At 36.4% G+C, this 20,053-nt stretch overlaps 3 protein-coding genes and 1 pseudogene across 10 annotated transcripts; 1 reads left to right on the forward strand and 3 right to left on the reverse strand.

The window, feature by feature from the left end:
* The first annotated feature begins 1,053 nt into the window (after positions 1-1,053).
* Positions 1,054-2,712, forward strand: LOC131313235 (protein NDR1-like). The gene has a single exon (XM_058341440.1). The coding sequence runs from the start codon at positions 1,176-1,178 to the stop codon at positions 1,788-1,790; it is 615 nt and encodes a 204-aa protein (XP_058197423.1). The 5' UTR covers positions 1,054-1,175; the 3' UTR covers positions 1,791-2,712.
* On the reverse strand, positions 2,458-9,575 carry LOC131313234 (probable UDP-3-O-acylglucosamine N-acyltransferase 2, mitochondrial). 8 transcript variants are annotated; one of them, XR_009196111.1, is made up of 11 exons: positions 9,137-9,575; positions 8,085-8,277; positions 7,679-7,755; positions 7,387-7,436; positions 6,544-6,608; positions 6,386-6,437; positions 6,240-6,310; positions 6,031-6,097; positions 4,527-4,681; positions 3,166-3,237; positions 2,710-2,769 (listed from the first exon to the last, which is right to left on the reverse strand). XR_009196111.1 is itself a non-coding variant. In XM_058341434.1 (10 exons), exons 1-10 carry the CDS (start codon positions 9,309-9,311, stop codon positions 2,713-2,715), a joined length of 879 nt encoding a protein of 292 aa, XP_058197417.1. In that variant the 5' UTR covers positions 9,312-9,567; the 3' UTR covers positions 2,458-2,712. The 8 variants fall into 8 exon arrangements, 5 of the variants coding, with proteins under 5 accessions (XP_058197417.1, XP_058197422.1, XP_058197421.1 ...); XR_009196110.1 differs by having other exon boundaries at positions 4,527-4,816; XM_058341434.1 differs by lacking the exon at positions 4,527-4,681 and having other exon boundaries at positions 2,458-2,769; positions 9,137-9,567.
* Positions 9,576-10,249: 674 nt separating this feature from the next.
* LOC131314010 (cysteine-rich receptor-like protein kinase 10) lies at positions 10,250-11,801 on the reverse strand (annotated as a pseudogene).
* Positions 11,802-14,338: 2,537 nt separating this feature from the next.
* LOC131314011 (G-type lectin S-receptor-like serine/threonine-protein kinase At4g27290) lies at positions 14,339-18,532 on the reverse strand. The gene is made up of 4 exons (XM_058342509.1): positions 17,512-18,532; positions 14,982-15,219; positions 14,743-14,893; positions 14,339-14,647 (listed from the first exon to the last, which is right to left on the reverse strand). Exons 1-4 carry the CDS (start codon positions 18,530-18,532, stop codon positions 14,339-14,341), a joined length of 1,719 nt encoding a protein of 572 aa, XP_058198492.1.
* Between the last annotated feature and the right edge of the window lie 1,521 nt (positions 18,533-20,053).

A 20,053-nucleotide genomic window follows, 5' to 3' on the forward strand; every position in this document is an offset into this window, starting at 1 on the left:
CTTATGCTTTACTCCCACTTCATAGAATCCTATGCCAAATCTATGATCCAAACAAAGCCTTAAACCTTCCATGGTAACTAGGCGGCAGCTTCCTATCAAGCCCTTGCCAATATTCATATTCCAAAGGGGCTTTTTACTCGCAAAAGTTTATAGGTTTGACACTTACTATTTATGAAAGCTATCGGACCATTGGAGATTTGTTAGGTTGTTAAATATGTTTTAAATTATAAACCACAAATCTCATCCAAGCCAACAGAAGCATTCACAAAAATTAATAGGCACACAAAAAGAGAGAAAATAAGATGGTATAATCATATTTAAGTCGTTCGGCCTCGATACCCCATGTAAAAAATAAAAAGAGATTTCACTATAATGAAAACAAAGATTACATATGAGACGTGCAAAATAGGTAAAACTAAAACCAATACCCCTATCCAAGCCCTCGCTCAAGAGTAATTTCCGATTTACAAAAAAAAAAAAAGAGTATTTAAGTCTTCGTTCAGGCCTCACCAATATATATTTTTTTCTGTATTTCTCTATTTTCTCTTCAGATCTTCTCTCTTAGGCTTCTATAAATCCCTATTCGTTGAAAATCCAAAGATTAATAATCCTTATCCCATACAAAATACAAAACATCTACATGTTAGATTCCTAATGGATTCCGGACTGCTCAATCCCAATCTATATACATGTAGATAAACCAAATTTACATGGGACTCCATAATATTATTAGTCAACTTAAATACCACATACATGAGTTGACCCAACCAAATAGTCCCGAAATTAGTTGAGACACGCCTAAGTAGGACCTGGGAATGCTGTCAAGCACCCCCACTTGGCAGCGTGCCAAGCGGCCAATCTGGCCGTCCATCTCGACAATCGATGGCTCGGATCTTAATCCGAGCAACGGACGCTTGGCACCGCTGCCAAGCACGGGGTGCTAATTGGCAGCATCTCCCATTCGCCTAAGTTGGCTCAAGACCCTGTTATAAAAGAATATAGATTACATGTATGGAAAACAAGCTCAACGATCATCTTTCGTTATGCAAAAAATGAATACTCAACGAAGAAGAAAAGCATAAACTTTCTGATAGAATTCCCTCAACAGAACCCATTCTGCAGTATAGTATAAACTTTCTGTTTCCCAAACATTCTTGTATAGTGTAAACCCAAGAATGCCTGAAAACCTCCCCTCAACCCCATCCCCAACTACTACTATGTGCGATACCAAACGTTTCTCCTTATGGGTGCTCCAAATAGTGGGACTGCTGGGTCTCCTCGTGTTCTTGCTTTGGTTAAGTCTCCGCCCGAAACAACCAACATACACGATTATCAATTTCTCACTCCCAACTTCTCCGGTGAACCAAGGTGGCGACAACAGCACCGTATCATTTGAACTTGAGATCCGGAACCCTAACAAAGACTCTGATATTTACTACGACGACATGCTGCTGACATTCTTTTATGGGGAGGATACATTAGGGCAGAAAACCATACCTTCTTTCTACCAGAAAAAGGACAGCACAACCCAAATGTTTGACCATGTGGATGCAGATCCGCATGTCTGGAAGAAACTATTAGGTGTAATATCAAAGGCAACAGCAGAACTGAAGGTGGCTGTGGTTACAAAAATAAGGTACCGGATGTGGGGTCGTAAAAGTAAGCATCATGGTATTAACTTGCACGGTAGACTACCGATTGGTTCAGACGGGAAGATTTCAGGTAAGAAGAAGAAGATTAGGCTGCATCATAAGTCCATGGAATGGAGAAAGAAAGGTCGCAATCTATGACAATTACTAGTACCAGAGCAAAGATTTTTAACCATGTCTTGTATCGCTTCTATTTAACATTCAAATCCCCGTTAATGTCATAATAGAACATGTTGGCCATACAATCAATGTTTCCAGCTACACACGACGATTATGAAATATTTACACTCACTTTGATCCATATAGCCGAGGCAGAATTTCAAGATTACAAAGTTCAGAACCAAAGATGTAGAGGCGTATATCATGCCATGAATATTTTCCTAACTTTTAGCATCCGCTACAGTTCCATCAAAACATCCCACAAAATCTGCTGAAGTTTTATCGCGATCCCAAACCATTTGAACTTGTCAAAATCATGCACTCCAAACCCAGAAAGTAAAGAAACAAGCTGTTGAAAAACATGATATGGGAAACAATAACCAAACGGAAGGGAAAGTGAATGAACAAACTGGAGGATACGAGAGAAGATAAGCACAGAGGCCACTGTGAAAGAACGAGAAGAAGGATTAAATTGAACTAATAGGCCTGCTATCAAGAAAATTTGATACGAAGTCCCCTCTATAAAATTATCTGCCAACCAGACAAGTGGACCATCCTTCAGGGTTCTCTTGAAACAATTTAAATATATCAACAAAATACATGAGACAGTCGGATTGAAATCAAACATCCGATCCATAAGTTTTGAGCATGCTACAAATACAGCTGCATTAAAGAGAAAGAAGAAGAATCTCACACATGCTCAATGAACCAGAATTTGAAATACTTTCTGGAAAATCTATAGCATGTTTCAACTGTTTAATGGTTGCAAATTTCTTCAATCAACTGGCATCGTTCAATTGGTGATTGGGCAGACTTTCCACCTCACAACAGCACATCTAAAGCATCAACATACCATACAAGATAAACCCTTGACTTCATTCTTTCTGGACTTTCGAGTAATGATCTACTTAAGTGTCCGGCGAAGGGCAGCAATTTGCCTTCTCCATTCATGAACTGGAACCTACAGGAAAGATCACCAAGATATGAACATGCAACCACAAGACATTTAGATACAAGGACGTTGAACAGCAGTTTCAGAATTTATTCATAAGAAACGTAGTTTGATTGAGGATTTTGAAACTTGTTTCAAGAAAGTGTTCAAGGAAAAGAACCCATTTTTATGGGATCACAGGTAAAATGTTTCTGAATTCTCGAAAAGTATTAGCTTGCACATAAAACAATATTTTAAGATGAGAGCTCATGTTTCAAAAGAATTTAAAAAACCTCTCAAACAGAAAACAACCAGGGTTTGGTTTGGCAGATTTATCTTTTCTCTTAAGACATATTTGTAATATGAATGAACCTACGATTACATACATGCATGTGAAATTATACATATCTATACTAGTACACTTACAGCAGGGAAGCCACCATAATCTCCAGGCACATTGATGTCCTTGGTAACGCAGCTGTTAGCTGCTAGCCGCACCTGAAGCCCAAAAATGCAGTCAACTACTTTGGGCCAACATTCATTCAAGTAGTTAAAAATTATAATCAACTTTATATATATGAGAGATTCATTCATGATTTGTTAATTGGTCAGCATCCTGACAAAAGTTATAATACATCATGGAGAGATAAAAAGTCTGTAGGCAAACAAGATATAAAGTCAGTAGGCAAACAGAAGATAAATGCTCTATGGCTCCATGCATTCTGTTTACCAAAAAACAAAAGTGTGGTCAAAACAATGTTATCAAGATCTCTACCTGACTACACATAACGAGGAATGTAACAGAATATGCAATAGTGACCGTTAATTTGCAAGAATATGAGAAGAGAAAATAACTCACTAACCACAAAAGTTGTCGAAAATAGACAATCAACAATTCTGCCATGGTCAATACAAGTCAACCAATTTTTTCTCAAGGCCATCATATAGGAAACATCTTATATTTGCTTCGACTTTGGGGGTCTGAAGTACTTTTATTTTTATTTTTATAGGCGTTTGTAGTACTTTAATGTACAAAAGAAAAAAAATTCTCAATATCGAGTAAACAAAATTAACTTCACTTTATTTCCTCTATATTTTTTTTTAAGTTTCATCTCACGCCATATACCATCCACGAATAAATGATCCAGAGACCAAACACAGCCTTAGCCTGACACTTTACAGGTAAGTGGGAAGCTGCTTCCTCCTATCTAACCCTTTCCATAAAGCAATATTCCGAAGCAAAGTTAAAGTTCATCACCTCACCTGTTACACAAATCAAATAAGCAACCAAGAAGAAAGCATAATCTTTATGGTGTTCAATACTTTCAGCAGGAAAATAAATCTCTGGCATGGTCGCATCAACCTTCAACTTTAAGTTTTCAATCTGTTTCTCACAAACTCTAGTTTATCTTCAAACCATATTTTATTCAGAGGTAACCAATAAATGCCTAAAAAGCCCCACTTAAAATTCCCCCCAAGAAATATGTGCCAAACCAAAAGCTTCCCTTTATGGCTGCTCCAAATTTTGGTGGTCTTGGGTCTCATACTCTTCTTCCTATGGTTAAGTCTACACCCCAAACAACCCACTTACGCAATTGTCTGGTTCTCTGTCCCAACTACTGACAATGGAAATACAACTTGTCAGGTGAACCAAGGTGGTGGCAAGAATGGAACCATCTCGTTTGGTCTTGAGATTCGAAACCCAAACCCACACTCAGTTATTTACTATAGTGACACACTGTTGACATTCTACTATGGGAAAGACATTGTTGGCCAGAAAACCATACCTTCTTTCGACCAAAGAGGAGAAAAGACAAAACCAAAGTTCAAGGTGAATGCTGAAGCATGGGTGTGGAAGAAACTAGTCAGTGCACTATCAAATGCACCTGCAGAAGTGATGGTCTCTGTGGGAACCAGTATTCGAAATCGAATGTGGGGTCACCTGAGTAAGCATGAGGAAATTTACTTGCAAGGTAAGATACCGATCGGAACGGATGGGAAGATTTCAGGAAAGAAAAAGATGATTAGGCTCCATCAGGCTTCCAAGAAACGGAGTAAGGTCACATGACAGGTATGACTACAGCAAAGCAAAAATACATAATTTATGTAATGTTGGAATTGCTGCAAATATCATTTTAGGACATATCTAGACTGCGAAGTGGTAATGGAGCCATTAACCATGCCATTCATCACCAACTCAACTTTTAGTTGGACAGCTATATACAACTACTATGAAACAATCATGGTCGACTTTTAAAGCGTGTACCCGATGCAAAATCTTAAAGGGGAAAAAGAAGTGCAGAAACAGAGTTGTATTTGGATCATATGATGCAACATATTTTCTGATTTTAACATCCACTACAGTTCCATCACAATATTGTCATCGTGTTTTATACTGCTGTCCTGCGAATTTATGTATTTCAAAATAAAGCAATCAATATTTTGCTCGAGGCCCTTTGGTTGTCGGCGAAGAGCCATCCTAGTTGGCTTACTAGCAATGGCGACTCCAGTACTTTTGTTCAATGGAGTCACTCAAACAAAAAAGAAAAAGAAAAAGAAATGCACTAAGGCGAACGAGGTTAAGCTGATGAAATTATACGACACATACATACACTTCAATTCATTGTAATGTTCTAAACTTAAAGAAAAATCCCGGTTCCCAATGTGAATTCTTTTCTATTGTTTACCAAATTAACTCCATACTAGTAAACAAAATAATATGCTCAACTCAAGAAAAGTCTAGAATGGCCCCATTATCTTACTTTTACGTACTTTTTTAATTGTTTTAGGGGATCAATAAATAAATTTCACCCAAAACTTAGAAACATATAACACATTATTTGTAAGTTTTTAGCATTTGATGGGATTGATTAACCCCATAAACCTCCATCTACAATTGCCATTGCTTACCAATTGGAGTTTGTGCAAAGGGAAAGAATTGGAGGACATTGCCATTGCTTACCAATTGGAGATTGTCCAAAGGGAAAGTATTGGAGGACAAAGGTTCATATAAGACATACAGAACACAATGAACCCTTATTCAGTGATGCGCCTAGCATATACACCATCTCTATCTTCGCACGAATCACAAATGAAACTACTTAAAGGGACCTAAAAGAAATATCTCATCCACTTGCAATAAACAAGAGATAGAGGCAAAATTAGTCTGAAGAGTTCGTGCTACGAACTGAATTTATATGGAATACTAATCATAAACTTGTATTTATAAATCAGGGCAGATTAAAAATTAAAGTCCCAAGATCTCTTGAAGTCAACTAGTTGATTAAATACCTTTGATGCAATGGAGACATGATCACGAACAGCTACCCGTCCACCTAAAGTTACGTAGTCACCAATCCTAAAAGAGAGTAAAACAAATTACCGACTCTTCTAAACTTGAAAGCTGATCAAGTCTAAGAACTGGAAGTTAAAGCAGATCGATGGAGACATGATGTTAGAAAGTATAAACTTATGTAAAGTTAAATACAGAGGTCACATACGTCACTGAACCAGCAATTCCAACTTGTCCACAAAGCATTGAATATTTCCCAATAACTACATTATGGCCTATCTGCAAAGCATATTTAAACAGGCTGTTTCATATCCATGACGAGGTAAACTAGAAATGCAGGGAATCAAACAACACCTGAACCAAATTATCTATCTTTGCATGATCCCCTATTACAGTGTCTCTCCAGCTGCACAAAAAAACGTTGCAATTTCTTGTAAGAGAATCGTACTACCCTAATTAGGAAATATTCATGGGCTGTACATAAGACATAATAAAGGCAACGTAAATCTCACCTGCCCCTGTCAATGCATGTATTTGCACCTATCTCAACATTGTGCCCTATCAGTGCTTTCAAGATCTAAATACGGGAATGGGAAAAAAAAAAGGGGTAAACTGAACTAGTTATAAGATGCATGAATTGGAAATTAAAACAGCAATAGGAGTAAAACAATAGAAAAGGTGATATTCAATTCTTAAATAACTACTTTTTTTCTTTTTTGGCAACAAGCAAGTTCTTGGGTAACTATTTCATCCCATACTCATACATATCATGGGCTAATAACACTTACATAGATCTGATCATCAAAATACCATAATCGGAATTCCAAAACTCCAGATACAAGAAAATGGCTACAATTGTGTTTTATCATCAACAAGACATAATAGATTTACGTTTGTTATCTCAGCGTCAATTAAATCTAGATCAAACTAATCAAGAAGTTATCTCATGTTGGTTGTTATAAAATACTATTACGCATCTATTAACACAGTTAAAAGTGATCTATCTGGGATGGTTGTAATAAAATCATTTCAGCATGGGGTTCCTCCATGGAGCATTATGAGTCTATGATTATTACCTATTTTTCCACATAACATACCCAACCACTTTCAAGAATGACTGGAAGTAAACTTTAGATAGTAGCATAAGCTTGAGGAGGACATTAATTACCTACATATTTTATTGTTGTTAAGCAGTAATATACCAACATGAACCATCCAACATAAGTGCCAATATTACATGGAAGTTTGTTCCATAGTGCTTTCTTAGAATTTGGGTGCGCAAAATCAAGGTGCAAACTGTTAAATAACCACAATGAAGACAGTAACTTTGAAAAATCACTTTTTAACACACTGACTTGAGGTTTCTTCACCATGCCCCCAAGATCATCTACAAAAAATCCAAAACCTGCAGGGAAACAACTTGAATCCTAGTTATATGACAGAATTACTACTCGCGTAATCTCACTAGCAACAGCATCACAGACAAAGAGCGTCCATAAGAAACCACAAAGTGAACAAATATTCTATAGATGGTAAGGGTATATTAGGAATTGACATTATAACAATGTTGGAGAAATACTGCCAGAGAATGCTTTGTTCAACTTTTGGAGACAAGTGGTATCAAAATTTCTTATAAACTAGACATACCATCTTGGCCAATGCACACTCCATTGTGGACCACACAACAATCACCTAATGCACAATTACTGAGTGCAACGTTATACCTGGAGGAAATGTAGTAGTTCAATCAAAATTGAGCATGAAAAACATGAGACATCTATTTTGTTAAGCACAGCACAAAATGAATGTGGATGCATGCTCAACTTGCAGCCCCAGCCATGAAAAACATGGTTAATTAGTCTTAAGATTCTGAATATTCATTAAACCATGGGAAACTTGACAATGTTTGCCTGCACAAGAATCTAAAAGAATAACCTCTCCACAGTGGCTATCATAACTCCACAACAATCATAACTGCAACCTGATGCCATTTGAGAATGAGAAAATCTAACAAGTAAACAAGAAATGAATCCAGACAAACAGTAGAGAATACCCTAGTTTCGTTGATTGACCAATTGTAACGGAAGGTCCAACAATAGTCCCCGAACTAATATGAGTATTCGCACCGATGACAGCTTCCGGATGAACTACAGCACTAATTTCTATAACTGCCGTCGCAGCAATGCATGCTGACTTGTGGAAAAGACCGCCACCATTATGCCATTTCTGAAATCCTCGGTGATCTTCTAATCTTGAATGAATAAGTGCATCAGAGTTCCAGTTAGACCCCACAGTAGTAAAATCAACTCATACATACAAATACAAAGCACACTAACAAGGTTTGTTGCAGTAACAGCATTTCTGGTCCAATAGAACACTATCCTTAGCTATGCAAATATGTGGAACAGACGTATTAGAAAACTAAATAAAAGAAGTAAATTGACGTCCACTTCACAAGATAATAGAGGCAGCTTACACTACGTCGTACTCACTTTTTATTTTCTTGTTATTGTCAGGCGTAAACCAAACATCGACAACAAGCCCAGAGGAAAGAAACACTAGGATGAGTCATCATAAAGCAGAATTACCCCAATTGGGCTTGAAGATAAGAAATGCAACTAAAAGGAAAGAACTTTGCAACAGTACAAAAGATGTTTCATGCCTCAGCAGTCCCGCAACAAGTAACACAGACATATGCCTCATGCGAGGGCTTAGCAGCAGCGAAATGATTCCGTGTAGTACGATACACGTTCAAGCGTTTTTTTTCGACCAGTTTGTCAAACGGTTTGCCTACCCTAAATTCTCGAATGCATCTAGAACCCAAGTCATACAGAGAATAGGAGGAACGGAAATTGAAATATTTAACTAAAGATCCACCCCTTGAGTGTTGGACTATGACCTCAACAACCCAGTTGGTTAGAAATATGTTAAAGTAATACTTTAATTGGGTTGAAAAAGGAGGCATGTTAAGCTAACTATGATTATGAGCCAAATCCCCGTTGTCGTCAGAGGCAATTTCACAAACAGTTGCCGTGCAAAGAACAATGGTCAGGAGAAATAGAACAAAGCCACTCAAAACTGGTCGTATGGTTCGAGACAACCTACCCGGATTAATAGAGGCAACCTTGGACGCGGATTCGTCAGTTGATGCAGAGAAATGGTGACGACGAAGAAAGTCAGAGATGGGTCTTCTGGTGGAAATAACATGAGGGTTTGGACTTGCGAGACGGGAAGTAGGGGTGGAGACCGAGCCTACAATGGCTAATCGTCTGAGTGCCATGGCCTTTTACCGAAATCCTGTTTTTCTTGATTCAGAGTTGTACAAATAACGCGGAAAATTAGTAGTACGAGCTAACCTGAATACAACAAATTTCTATGGTTCTTTTTTTTTCAATTTCCACTTACGCCAAATTAAGAACTCGAGGACAAGAAAGAAAAGAAGAGAAAGGGAAAGAAAACTTCGGAAAAAATGTACTGTAGTATGAGCAAAGACACATGTCACCCATCCTATTACTCCTCGGAATCCTCTCTCCCAAAATGTTTTCCACTTTCAATAACTCCCGGGCTTTGTTAACGTATGCCTATATGCATATGATATAGACTATATATTTTTCTTCATTTATGATTTTTTGTATGGAAAATCTAAGTTTGAAACACCTGCTATAACTTCTTTATTAAATATTTTTGAAACGATCAAATTTTTTTGTTTTGGACAGAAATGCTCTAATTTCTAATCAAACATACACATTTCTCTCCAAAAAAAAACTTTGAGAAATACTAGGTGCAATGAACATGGGCAAAGAAAATACACTTAAAGTGTATATAAACGGCTCAGATTCACTGTACAGTGAATCTGAGTCGTTCATGTGCACAGTGAATATGAGCCGTTCATATACACTTTAAAGGTATTTTTTTTGTCTTTAGCACTCCTTAAAAACTTTTGGCCTTTTCACCTTCCATGGACTCACGAGCAGTATAAAAAATTCTTTGAAAAAATTCAAAACCCATATCAGATTTAAAAAAAAAAAACAGAAAGTCTACTATTACAGACCAAAAATCTGTACCAGTGGGTACAAACTCCTTTTTGGGCTCATTTTGGGTCTCAAAAAAATGATCAGAGTCGCTCATTTTATTTAAAATACTTTGTTTATGGTTCTTACAAAAAATAAGTTTAATCCGATATCGGTAAGAGTATTTACGAAACATCCAAACTTTGTTCTATTGAATTCTAGAGCAAAGTTTGGAATTTATGTCTACAACATCTGAAATAGTCACCTCATCCACAGAGACTAAGTTGGCATTTGTTGAGGATTGAAATGATTTCAACACCAAACGCCCTACAGAGAATGCTGGTTGTGTTGGTTGAGGCAACGTCACATTGCATGTCGCTTGTCAACATAACAACTACAGTTGACATAGTCGGTCTATTTGCAGGATCTTCTTGGACACACAACAATCCGACGAGGGATACATTTCAACACTTTTGTTGCTACACATGACTCCAATAATGGGTCCATCAGCTCCACTATTCCTTCACCTTTGTACCATTTATTCCACGCCTGTATATTGACAATTTAGCAAAAAAAAAAAAATTGATGTTATAAATATGGGTGATCATTATGCTCTTGATTGAAAATATATAGAGAGATGAGTAGGAATCGAGGAAATACATAAGTGATAAGGCTTTGACGATGGTTAGAAAGGTAAAAGCCGCTATTCTTTTTCCCACTTATAATTTCCAGTAAGAGTTCTAGAACTCCGAAACTGAATACATCAATTTTTACGAAAAATTGTCATTCCATAGCATACTCTGGAGCCATATATCCATTGTAGTTGATTATTAGCCATAAAGATTATTAGGAGATAGAGAAGGTTAACAAGTTTATGTATACATGCATAATTTGGAAAACAAAAAGCTAGGCTTACTATGTTCCAACAACTCTGTTTGTGTTGGCTTCATTTTAATTTTCACCAAAAATCCTTGCCATTCCAAAGTCGTATATATTGGAATTCATTTCTTGATCTATTAAAATGTTGCTAGCGTTTAGGTCCCTATGAATAATTCTAAGTGAGATTAATCCTTTTGTAGATACAAAAGGCCTCGAGCAAGCCCACTAATTATGAGAAAGCGTCTCTTCCAGTCTAGTTGCGAAGCTTTAGTTGAATCTAGCAAGAAACAAATTGGGTAGTTTTGTTGAGTAACTAGTGACAACTTAAGAGTGAGTCGATACCAAAGAGGAAGAAATCTAAGCTTTTGTTGGACATGTACTCATAGATTAGTATCAACTCGTTCCCCTCCAAGCAACAGCCTAAGAGTCGGACAAGAATTCTATGTTGTAGTACTCTTGCAATTAAAGATATATATTTCGTTCTTGAACTCTTGATCGAAGTCCTTGGCCCGAATTTGTTGAGAGCCTCTTTACTGCAATTTCCTTTCCATTTGGTAATGTACCCTGCAAAGAATTTCCAAGTCATGCAATGCATTCGAATAAGACTCATCAATTAAGGTTATTTATTCCTCTATTGGGGCATTAATTAATGTCACAAAATCCCTCTTTTAGCTCTCAATTTAGATTTTGTTTTCGAAAAAGTGACAACAGCCTGCAAATTTAGACTAGACAAAATCAAAAGCCCCACGAGTACCTTGTAAACTAGACCAAATTACTAATAACTCCAAGAAGAAGACACTTCCATTGGATGAAGACACTTCCGTAAGCAACTTCCAAGAGATTACTAATAACTCCTTTGGATCGATGTTGCCCACTGGCATTGCATGTCGCAAATCCCTGCCTTCGTGTACTGGTTAATTTATTGATTTGGTCTGGAATATTGTGGTACCAAAAATGTACATAGATGATAAATATGATCATTAGAATATCATAGTCAGAATTCAAAAACTCCAGACACAAGAAGATGGCTACAATGGTGTTCTATTGTCAACAAGACATAATAGATGTATGTTTGTAATCCCTGCCTTTGTTCCACTGACACTTTTTGCACTTTTAAAAAAAGTGCACGTTTTTGTCTTTATTTAAATTTTTTAAATTTCTTTTTCTTTTTGCTTAAAAGTGATTATTTTCTAAAATATTTGGGTAAAAGTAAATATTTTTTATTTTTCTGATTCATCTTGTCGAGACAAATCAATAATTCACAAAAATTTGGTGCAAAACTAATAAACGCGAATTTTTTTTTGAATAAGAACAACCATGCACTTTTTCAAAATGTGCAAAAAGTGTTAGTGGAACGGGGTCTGATACTATATTTCTGCGGAATAACAAAAGATCAATAAGCCTAAAGAGTGTTTAGAGAGAGCAATCCAATATGAAGTCTTTGGATGCATTGAATGACTTTAATTACAAAGGGTCTATTTATAAACTTGTAGACACTCTTTTGTGAAATATCATGTCTCTTGAAGGCACCTTTTCATTAAGGGCCATGTCCTTAGCTCTAGATTGTAGGGACCGCACGGGCACCGCAACGGTACAAAACAAGCATGGACACGAAAAAAGCACAGGCACGGCAACGGTATGCAACAAGCACAGTTACAGAACGACATGAGTAAATATAATAGAAGAAGTTATATTTATTTTTTAATATTTTGTGCAAATAAAAAAAAAGGAAGGCATAACCCAGGGGAGACTCTCCCATAGGCTACACCTTGGGAGAGTCTCCCTTGGTTGTGTTGCATGCAGTGGCCCCACACACCGCGCAACGGTTAAGTTCAGAGTATGCAGCTGCCAGGGATCGAACCTACGCGGAAAGCCTTGGTATGTTTAAACTGCAACTTGCGGCTCAATCCTTGACCAACTGCACTACACCCCTTGGGGCTTTTGCGTAAATTACTTTCAACGATTAATGTTAAGTGGCCTAAACAACGCTATGAAACCACTGAATTTGACTGAGTTGTTTTTTCTTTGTTTGATGGGAATGTAAGACTGAGATTGGATGAACTAAGAAGCTGGAAAATGACTCGGGGTGGAACGGAGAAGAAACGAATGGGGTTTCACTCCATTTGACTTTGATCTCCTAAAACCGCGTCGTTTGGAAGGGAAGAAAAGGAAGAATTGTTGTGAGCCGTTGAATCTTATCATTAATGTGTTGGCAACTCTTTATTAAAACTCTCTCACGATATCCTCACAGGTAGATCCTCACAGAAAATCCGAATCCATGAAATTTTGCTACACATTTTTACATGAGTTGTAACTTACGATGCAGTGAGGAGAAAATGTGTGTCATACACATGCATGAACAAGCTAGATTTATTTTCTTTCATCTTAACTTTTATCGATCCTACGCTTACCATTAACCAAATGAGAATAAATTTTACACGGACCCTCCGTGTATACGGGAGGGTCCGCCGAACCAATTACATGAAGGCAGCTTAGCTTTTGCAGCTTTTAGTAAAGACAAACGGCAATTTTTTTTTTATTTAGGATCCTATAGAACAGAAACTTAATTATAAGAGTCATAAAGACAAAATTTAACTATGACATTTTAGAATAATATAATCAGAATAACAAGATCTTTGCACCGGTTCAAACGGATTGAAAATTGAAACACTTAACTTTTTAACCATATTTTTAAATAAATAAATAATCTAAAAAATTATTCACTCTAATTTTTAATCCGTTTGAATTTGTACGAAGATCTTATTATGAGAGTCTTAAAGATAAAATTAATTATGTTTCTTTAGAATAATATGATCAAATTTTCGCACCGATTCAAACGGATTAAAAATTGGAGTGCATAATTTTTTAGATTATTTATTTATTTAAAAATATGGTTAAAAAGTTAAGTGTTCCAATTTTCAATCCGTTTGAACCGGTGCAAAGATCTTGTTATTCTGATCATATTATTCTAAAGTGTCATAGTTAAATTTTGTCTTTATGACTCTTATAATCAAGTTTCTGTTCTATAGGATCCTAAATAAAAAAAAATTGCCGTTTGTCTTTACTCAAAGCTGCAAAAGCTGAGCTGCCTTCATGTAATTGGTTCGGTGGACCCTCCCGTATACACGGAGGGTCCGTGTAAAATTTATTCTCTAAGCGAATATGTTCACTCTTAGATAAGCATTAACAAGTAAAAAAGTTACGCCCCAATGGTAAAAGTAGCTTAAAAAAGACAAGTTAACTGGAAATTTTTTTTTTTAATTTTGTTCTGCAAGGTAACCCGAACTTAATTAATAGGTGTTTAATTAAGATAAAGCAAATGATCGTCTACGTTCTTCAATAAAAACTGTGTCACCTAATGACTTTTTTAAGAGAACCAAACTGAGAAAAAAGAAAAACAGAATTCGTAGTGAAGTTATCACAATGATACATCTGAAATAGTTACGTCATTCACAGAGACGACATCATCATGTGGTGAGGATAGACATGATTTGAACTCCAAACGCTCAACATAGAATGCTGGCTGTGCTGGTTGAGGCAGCGTTGCACTGTCGCTCCCAAGCATGATAACTACGGATGACATTGTCGGTCTATTTGTGAGGTCTTCTTGGACGCACAACAATCCTATATGGATACACTTCAAAACTTCTGTTGCTACACATGACTCCACGAGTAATGGGTCCATAAACTCCAATATTCCTTCACCTTTGCACCATAAGTTCCAGGCCTATTGACAATTTAGCAAGTAAATTTGTAAATACAAGTAACCAGTATGATTCCGAGTTTAATTTTAAAGAGAGAAGTACGAATTGAGGAACATACATAAGTGAGGAGGTTGTGACCATGCTCAGCAAGGTAAAAACCGGTGTTCTTTTTTCCACTAATAAGCTCTAGTAAGAGAACTCCAAAACTGAAAACATCGGATTTAACAGAAAACAGTCCTTCCATAGCATACTCTGGAGCCATATATCCACTGTACTCGATCATTAAGAAATTAATGTAAGGTGAGATGGATAGACATATTTGTATGCTTAAATAATTTGGGAAACAAAGAGGCTTACAATGTCCCAACAACCCTGCTTGTTTCGGCTTCACTTTGATTTCCACCAAAAATCCTGGCCATTCCGAAGTCTGATATCTTGGGCTTCATTTCTTGATCTAACAAAATGTTGCTAACTTTAAGATCCCTATGTATTATTCTTAGTCGAGAATCCTCATGTAGATACAAAAGGCCTCGAGCAATCCCATTAATTATGAGAAGGCGTCTCTTCCAATCTAGTTGTCCAGCTTTAGTTGTATCTAACAAAGAAACAAATAGCGTTCAAGTTGATTAGTAACTATCATGTTTGGGTTGCATTGCAAATGATCTGTCTACAAACGAGCGACAGCTTAAGAAGTCAAATATAACTTTTTACATTTTACGTTCCTCCGGTTAAGACGAATAAATAATTCAAGAAATATTTGACTCAAAACTAACAAAAATAGAAGGGAAATTTTTATAAATGGTCCCTCTAGTTTCCATAAATTTTCATTTTCGTCCCTCTAGTATCAATTGTGTTACTTTTAGTCCTATAATTTGCATTCTGTCTCAATTTCGTCCCTCTCACTTACGGCGTTAATGAAACAAACGGAATTGGAGGACAAAATTGTCATTTCTCCTCACAGAGGGACTAAATTGAGATTTCATGCAAACTAGAGGGACTATTTCTATAATTTTGTTTTTTACTTTTGTTTTTGTAAATAAATTTAAAATACATCATATATAATATATTTCTCATCTCATTTTATAGTGAATAATAAAATATATGTTGAAATTTTGTAAAGTTTTTATTATATACATCACAAAAAATATGAGAAAATTCAAAAAACAACCCTTATGTTAATTGTCTTGGTCTTGTATTTTTTTTTCAATTGAATTTTCGCTATCGTTATTTTTTTTGTCATATGATTAAAAAGAAAAAGTTGTTCAGTAGTATTTAGAAATTTTGTAATTGTGTTTAATTAAGCAATGAAACACTATTAAATATTAAGAGATCAAATACATTAAAATATGGGTATAAGTGTATTTATTTTTGGACTTACTCATAAGATCACTCATATAACAAATAAACACGGATTTTAAACATTTTTTTATTGGGTGAAAAAATAAGAAGATTATAAGAACATGATACAAAGACATTAGCTAAGGGGTTGATTTGTGCATTTTCTAATATTTTTGTAATGTGTAATGAAATATAAATTTTTCAATATAGTTTGATTACCCAATAAAAAATAATTCAGTTGTCAAATACATTTCTTATGGTCTTTTTTATTTTATTTGCAAAAAACAAAAGTAAAATGTAAAATTTTAAAAATAATCCCTCTGGTTTGCATAAAATTTCAATTTGGTCCTTCTGTGAGAGAAAATGACAATTTTGCCCTTCAATTCCGTTTGTTTCATGGACGGCGTCAGGGAGAAGGACGAAATTGAGATGGAATGAAAACTATAGGGTTAAAAATGATACAATTAATAGTAGAGGGACGAAAATGAAAACTCGTGCAAACTAGAGGGACCATTTTTAAAAATTTCCCAAAATAGAATAAATAACTTGTCATTAACGCATGTAACAATTCACTTTAATATACAAAATCACCATGAGTTGTGTTGAAGTTTCTAAATGAATAAGGGAAAATTTATACCAAGTGCAAATCACAGGGGGTTAAGTGCAATTTGCACAATTGGTTCCGTTAGTAGGTGGAAATGGAAGTTAGTGATTGTACTTAATTGGCACAAAATCAAAACTACAGGGTCAAAATCGAGCCAATTAAAACTATAGGGACCAAAGTGACACAAAAACCAAACTACAGGGATCATTTAAGTAATTTGTCCTATTTTTTAAGAAAGTTTCCGGAACGGAGCCTTAGGAGCCTTGTGTTTTGGGTAACTTCGGTCCATCATCCACCCATGACCCAACAGAATTGTAATTTCCACAGAACTTAAATATATGAAACGAAAATTATTTGGAAAAAGGTTAAGGTGTTGCGTTAGGAAGGAGTCTTTCAATGTAAAAAGAGAAAAAAGAAAAGAAAAGGAAACCTCAGCCGAAGCAGTTTTAGGTACTCAGGACTAGACCTGGGTAACAGGTCGTGTCGGGTCGTGTTCGTATCGTGTCAATCGGGTTCGTGTCACAAATCACCCAACCCTAACCCAACCCATTTAGTATTCGTGTTTCTCAAGTCGTGTCGTTTTCGTGTTTTGTGTCAGAAATGCTCAACCCTAACCCGTTAATTTCGTGTTCGGTTCGTGTCGTGTTATCGTGTCTGTTGCCTAACTCTATATAGAATTGCAGATATACCATATATTATGTATATATGTTCGTGAAAATGGGTGACACAGATTCGTAACCTTGTTGGTCATGTTAATTTCGTGTCTCACGTGTTCAACCCGACCCCGACCCATTTAGAATTCGTGTTCTCGAGTCGTGTCATTTTCGTGTTTCGTGTCAGAAATGTTCAACCCTAACCCGCTAACTTCGTGTCCGGTTCGTGTCGTGTTATCGTGTTTCGTGTCTGTTGCCCAGCTCTACTCAGGACCCAAGATTGATTACTCACCACTACTCCCACCAACGTCATCAGTCTCGCTGGCCGGAGGGTCCTCCAAGAGCGGGTAAAGCTCATACTGCACGATACAGCTCGGTGCGATTAGTCTCCCCCCTTGTTTTCCGACACTGCAGACACGCACTAGATACTCAATTATCGCATCGAGGCAGTTACGACAAAGCACCGTTGACAAATCATTCGTGCACTGCACCATGCCATACAGCTTCGTAAGATTACCAACGTTGGCTTCGTTGGTTGCGTACATCCGCTTAGAATGAATAGAAGTAGCAAAACTGGTCAGGTTCGCAAACATTTTCTCCAAAATCTCGGCAAATTTACCCGGTTCGGTCACATTTGCTGTGTTATAAAAACATAAATAAGGGCTTTTTTCTGCGGTAGAGAAAAATGATCTGTCCGAGTACCGAATGAGACAATGGTCGTACCAAATGATTGCTTCTTTCTTAAAGGGACATTTTTGTACGATCTCGTCGCTTGCGACCTCGATGCAGTTTTGGCAGTTGGCGGATGTAACGTCTCCTCTGCAGAGGAAAAGTCCGTAGACTTTGTCCGGTGCTTCCCCTTCAGGTTTGTAGGAGAAGATGGAATAGTCGCCATCGACGTAGAGTGCTCGGTAGAGGATGCGGTTGAGGTTGGATTGGAATTGGCTACCGACCTTGTAATCAGTTGTGTTCGAGCATACCTTATAGTAGAAAACAGGTGCAGGAATCACGGTGGTGTAAGGCATAACGAGAAGCAGTAGAGCAAGAACTATAGGCGTCATTTCTTTTTCTTTTTTTTGGCTTAATCTCTCCAAGGAGAAACATGGACTGGTAATACTGCCAGAGAAAAATACTCCGTAAAGGGGAATGGTCATTGAAGTAGTATAACATATCGCAGCACCAGAATTCGGGTTGGTGCTATGCAGTGAGATGCACAGTATTGTGCTGCGCACTTTCGAGTTGTCAGATCGTGCATCAGACGGCTCGCAAAGCCAACCCAGGCCCAAGGCCGAAGAAGCCTCGACCTCGAGCATCCAAAAAATTTCAAATTCTATGAGCACTCTAATGTTATTTGTAAATTAATATATATATTATTTGTTTGTTTTAGAACCCTGCTAATCACACATACATCTATGCACAGATTTTATTGTGGGGTTCACCACGGGTTCCACACAAATGATTCGAGCCGTTCATTAAATGTAAAATATTTTTTCAAGAGTCCCTGTTAAAAATCAGCTCAATCTAACTCCTATAAGTACTCGATCCAATCATCTAAATTTTCATTCAGATTTTCGGGTAATGTAAAGTTAGATAATTAGATCAAGCACCTATAGGTATTGGATTGAGCTTTTTTTTGGGGACCTTGAAAAAATATTTTACATCTAATAAACGGCTCGGATCATTTGTGTGGGACCCGTGGTAGGCCCCACAACACAATCTTATCATTTTTATGGGTTGATTAGGATTGAATTCTTATCATTTTTGCCTTATGGTTCGGCCTCCACTTTCATGCACCAAATCATTGGACGAAATTATTACTCCAGGAAATTTCTCGATGGATTTGAAGCAATCGCATGGAAGTATGGTTGGGATCCTCAAAAGAAGCGGGACGTACTCGACTTAACTTAAACTTAATTTAAATCCGCAAATTTTATCCTTATTTATATTTTTTTTGCATTTATTAGTTTTGCACCAAATTTTTTTTGGGTATTGATTCATCTCCACGAGAGGAATCAGAAAAGTAATTTTTATTTATTTTTATCCAAATATTTTGAGAAATAACCACTTTCTATTGCGCTAAAAATTGGTTATTTCTCAAAATACATAAATAAAAGTGCCAAAATTATATTTTTATGATTCATCTTGTTGAGATGAATCAATAACCCAAAAAAGTTTGAAGCCAAACTAACAAATGCAAAAAAAAATTAAATAGGAGAATTTTTTTTTAGATTTAAGTTAAGTCCAAAAGAACAGAGCCTAAGAGCATCCCCATTGTAATAAACAAATGGGTATGGATAAAAAAACTTAACAATAATGCTTAAAAAACACCACACATTGTAATAAATAAATTTACAAGTCTTTTAGCAAATAATCAAATTCCACCCATTCCATAACCAAACTTAACAACTTTTACCAATAACCAAAACTCAATAACCAAACTCAAAACTCAATAACTCAAAAACACTCCACATAGAAATCGTCTCATCGAGATGAATAATTTGGTGTGATCGATTGCGTGATTGGAACTCGTTTGTAATTGGATATATGTACATTGTGTATTGTGTGGGTTTTTTTTTGTTAAGAATGCAAAAATAATCAATGTGGAAGTAGAAATTGTTAAATTTGATTATGAATTAAATGAATAATCAAATACTGAAGTGGTTCGGCCTCCACTTTCATGCACCAAATCATTGGACGAAATTATTACTCCAGGAAATTTCTCGATGGATTTGAAGCAATCGCATGGAAGTATGGTTGGGATCCTCAAAAGAAGCGGGACGTACTCGACTTAACTTAAACTTAATTTAAATCCGCAAATTTTATCCTTATTTATA

Source organism: Rhododendron vialii, chromosome 13a, assembly GCF_030253575.1.
Source record: "Rhododendron vialii isolate Sample 1 chromosome 13a, ASM3025357v1".
NCBI lineage: Eukaryota > Viridiplantae > Streptophyta > Magnoliopsida > Ericales > Ericaceae > Rhododendron > Rhododendron vialii.

Coding starts and splice junctions, on each gene's coding strand:
- LOC131313235 (XM_058341440.1), top strand. CDS start 1,176: ATGCCTGAAAACCTCCCCTCAACCCCATCCCCAACTACTACTATGTGC.
- LOC131313234 (XM_058341434.1), bottom strand. CDS start 9,311: ATGGCACTCAGACGATTAGCCATTGTAGGCTCGGTCTCCACCCCTACT. Junction 8,278..9,136: donor GGTTGCCTCTATTAATCCGG/GTAGGTTGTCTC, acceptor ATTCAAGATTAG/AAGATCACCGAGGATTTCAG. Junction 7,756..8,084: donor GGTCAATCAACGAAACTAGG/GTATTCTCTACT, acceptor CATTTCCTCCAG/GTATAACGTTGCACTCAGTA.
- LOC131314011 (XM_058342509.1), bottom strand. CDS start 18,532: ATGCTCGAGGTCGAGGCTTCTTCGGCCTTGGGCCTGGGTTGGCTTTGC. Junction 15,220..17,511: donor TGACGTTGGTGGGAGTAGTG/GTGAGTAATCAA, acceptor TTTCTTTGTTAG/ATACAACTAAAGCTGGACAA. Junction 14,894..14,981: donor AGCAGGGTTGTTGGGACATT/GTAAGCCTCTTT, acceptor GATCGAGTACAG/TGGATATATGGCTCCAGAGT.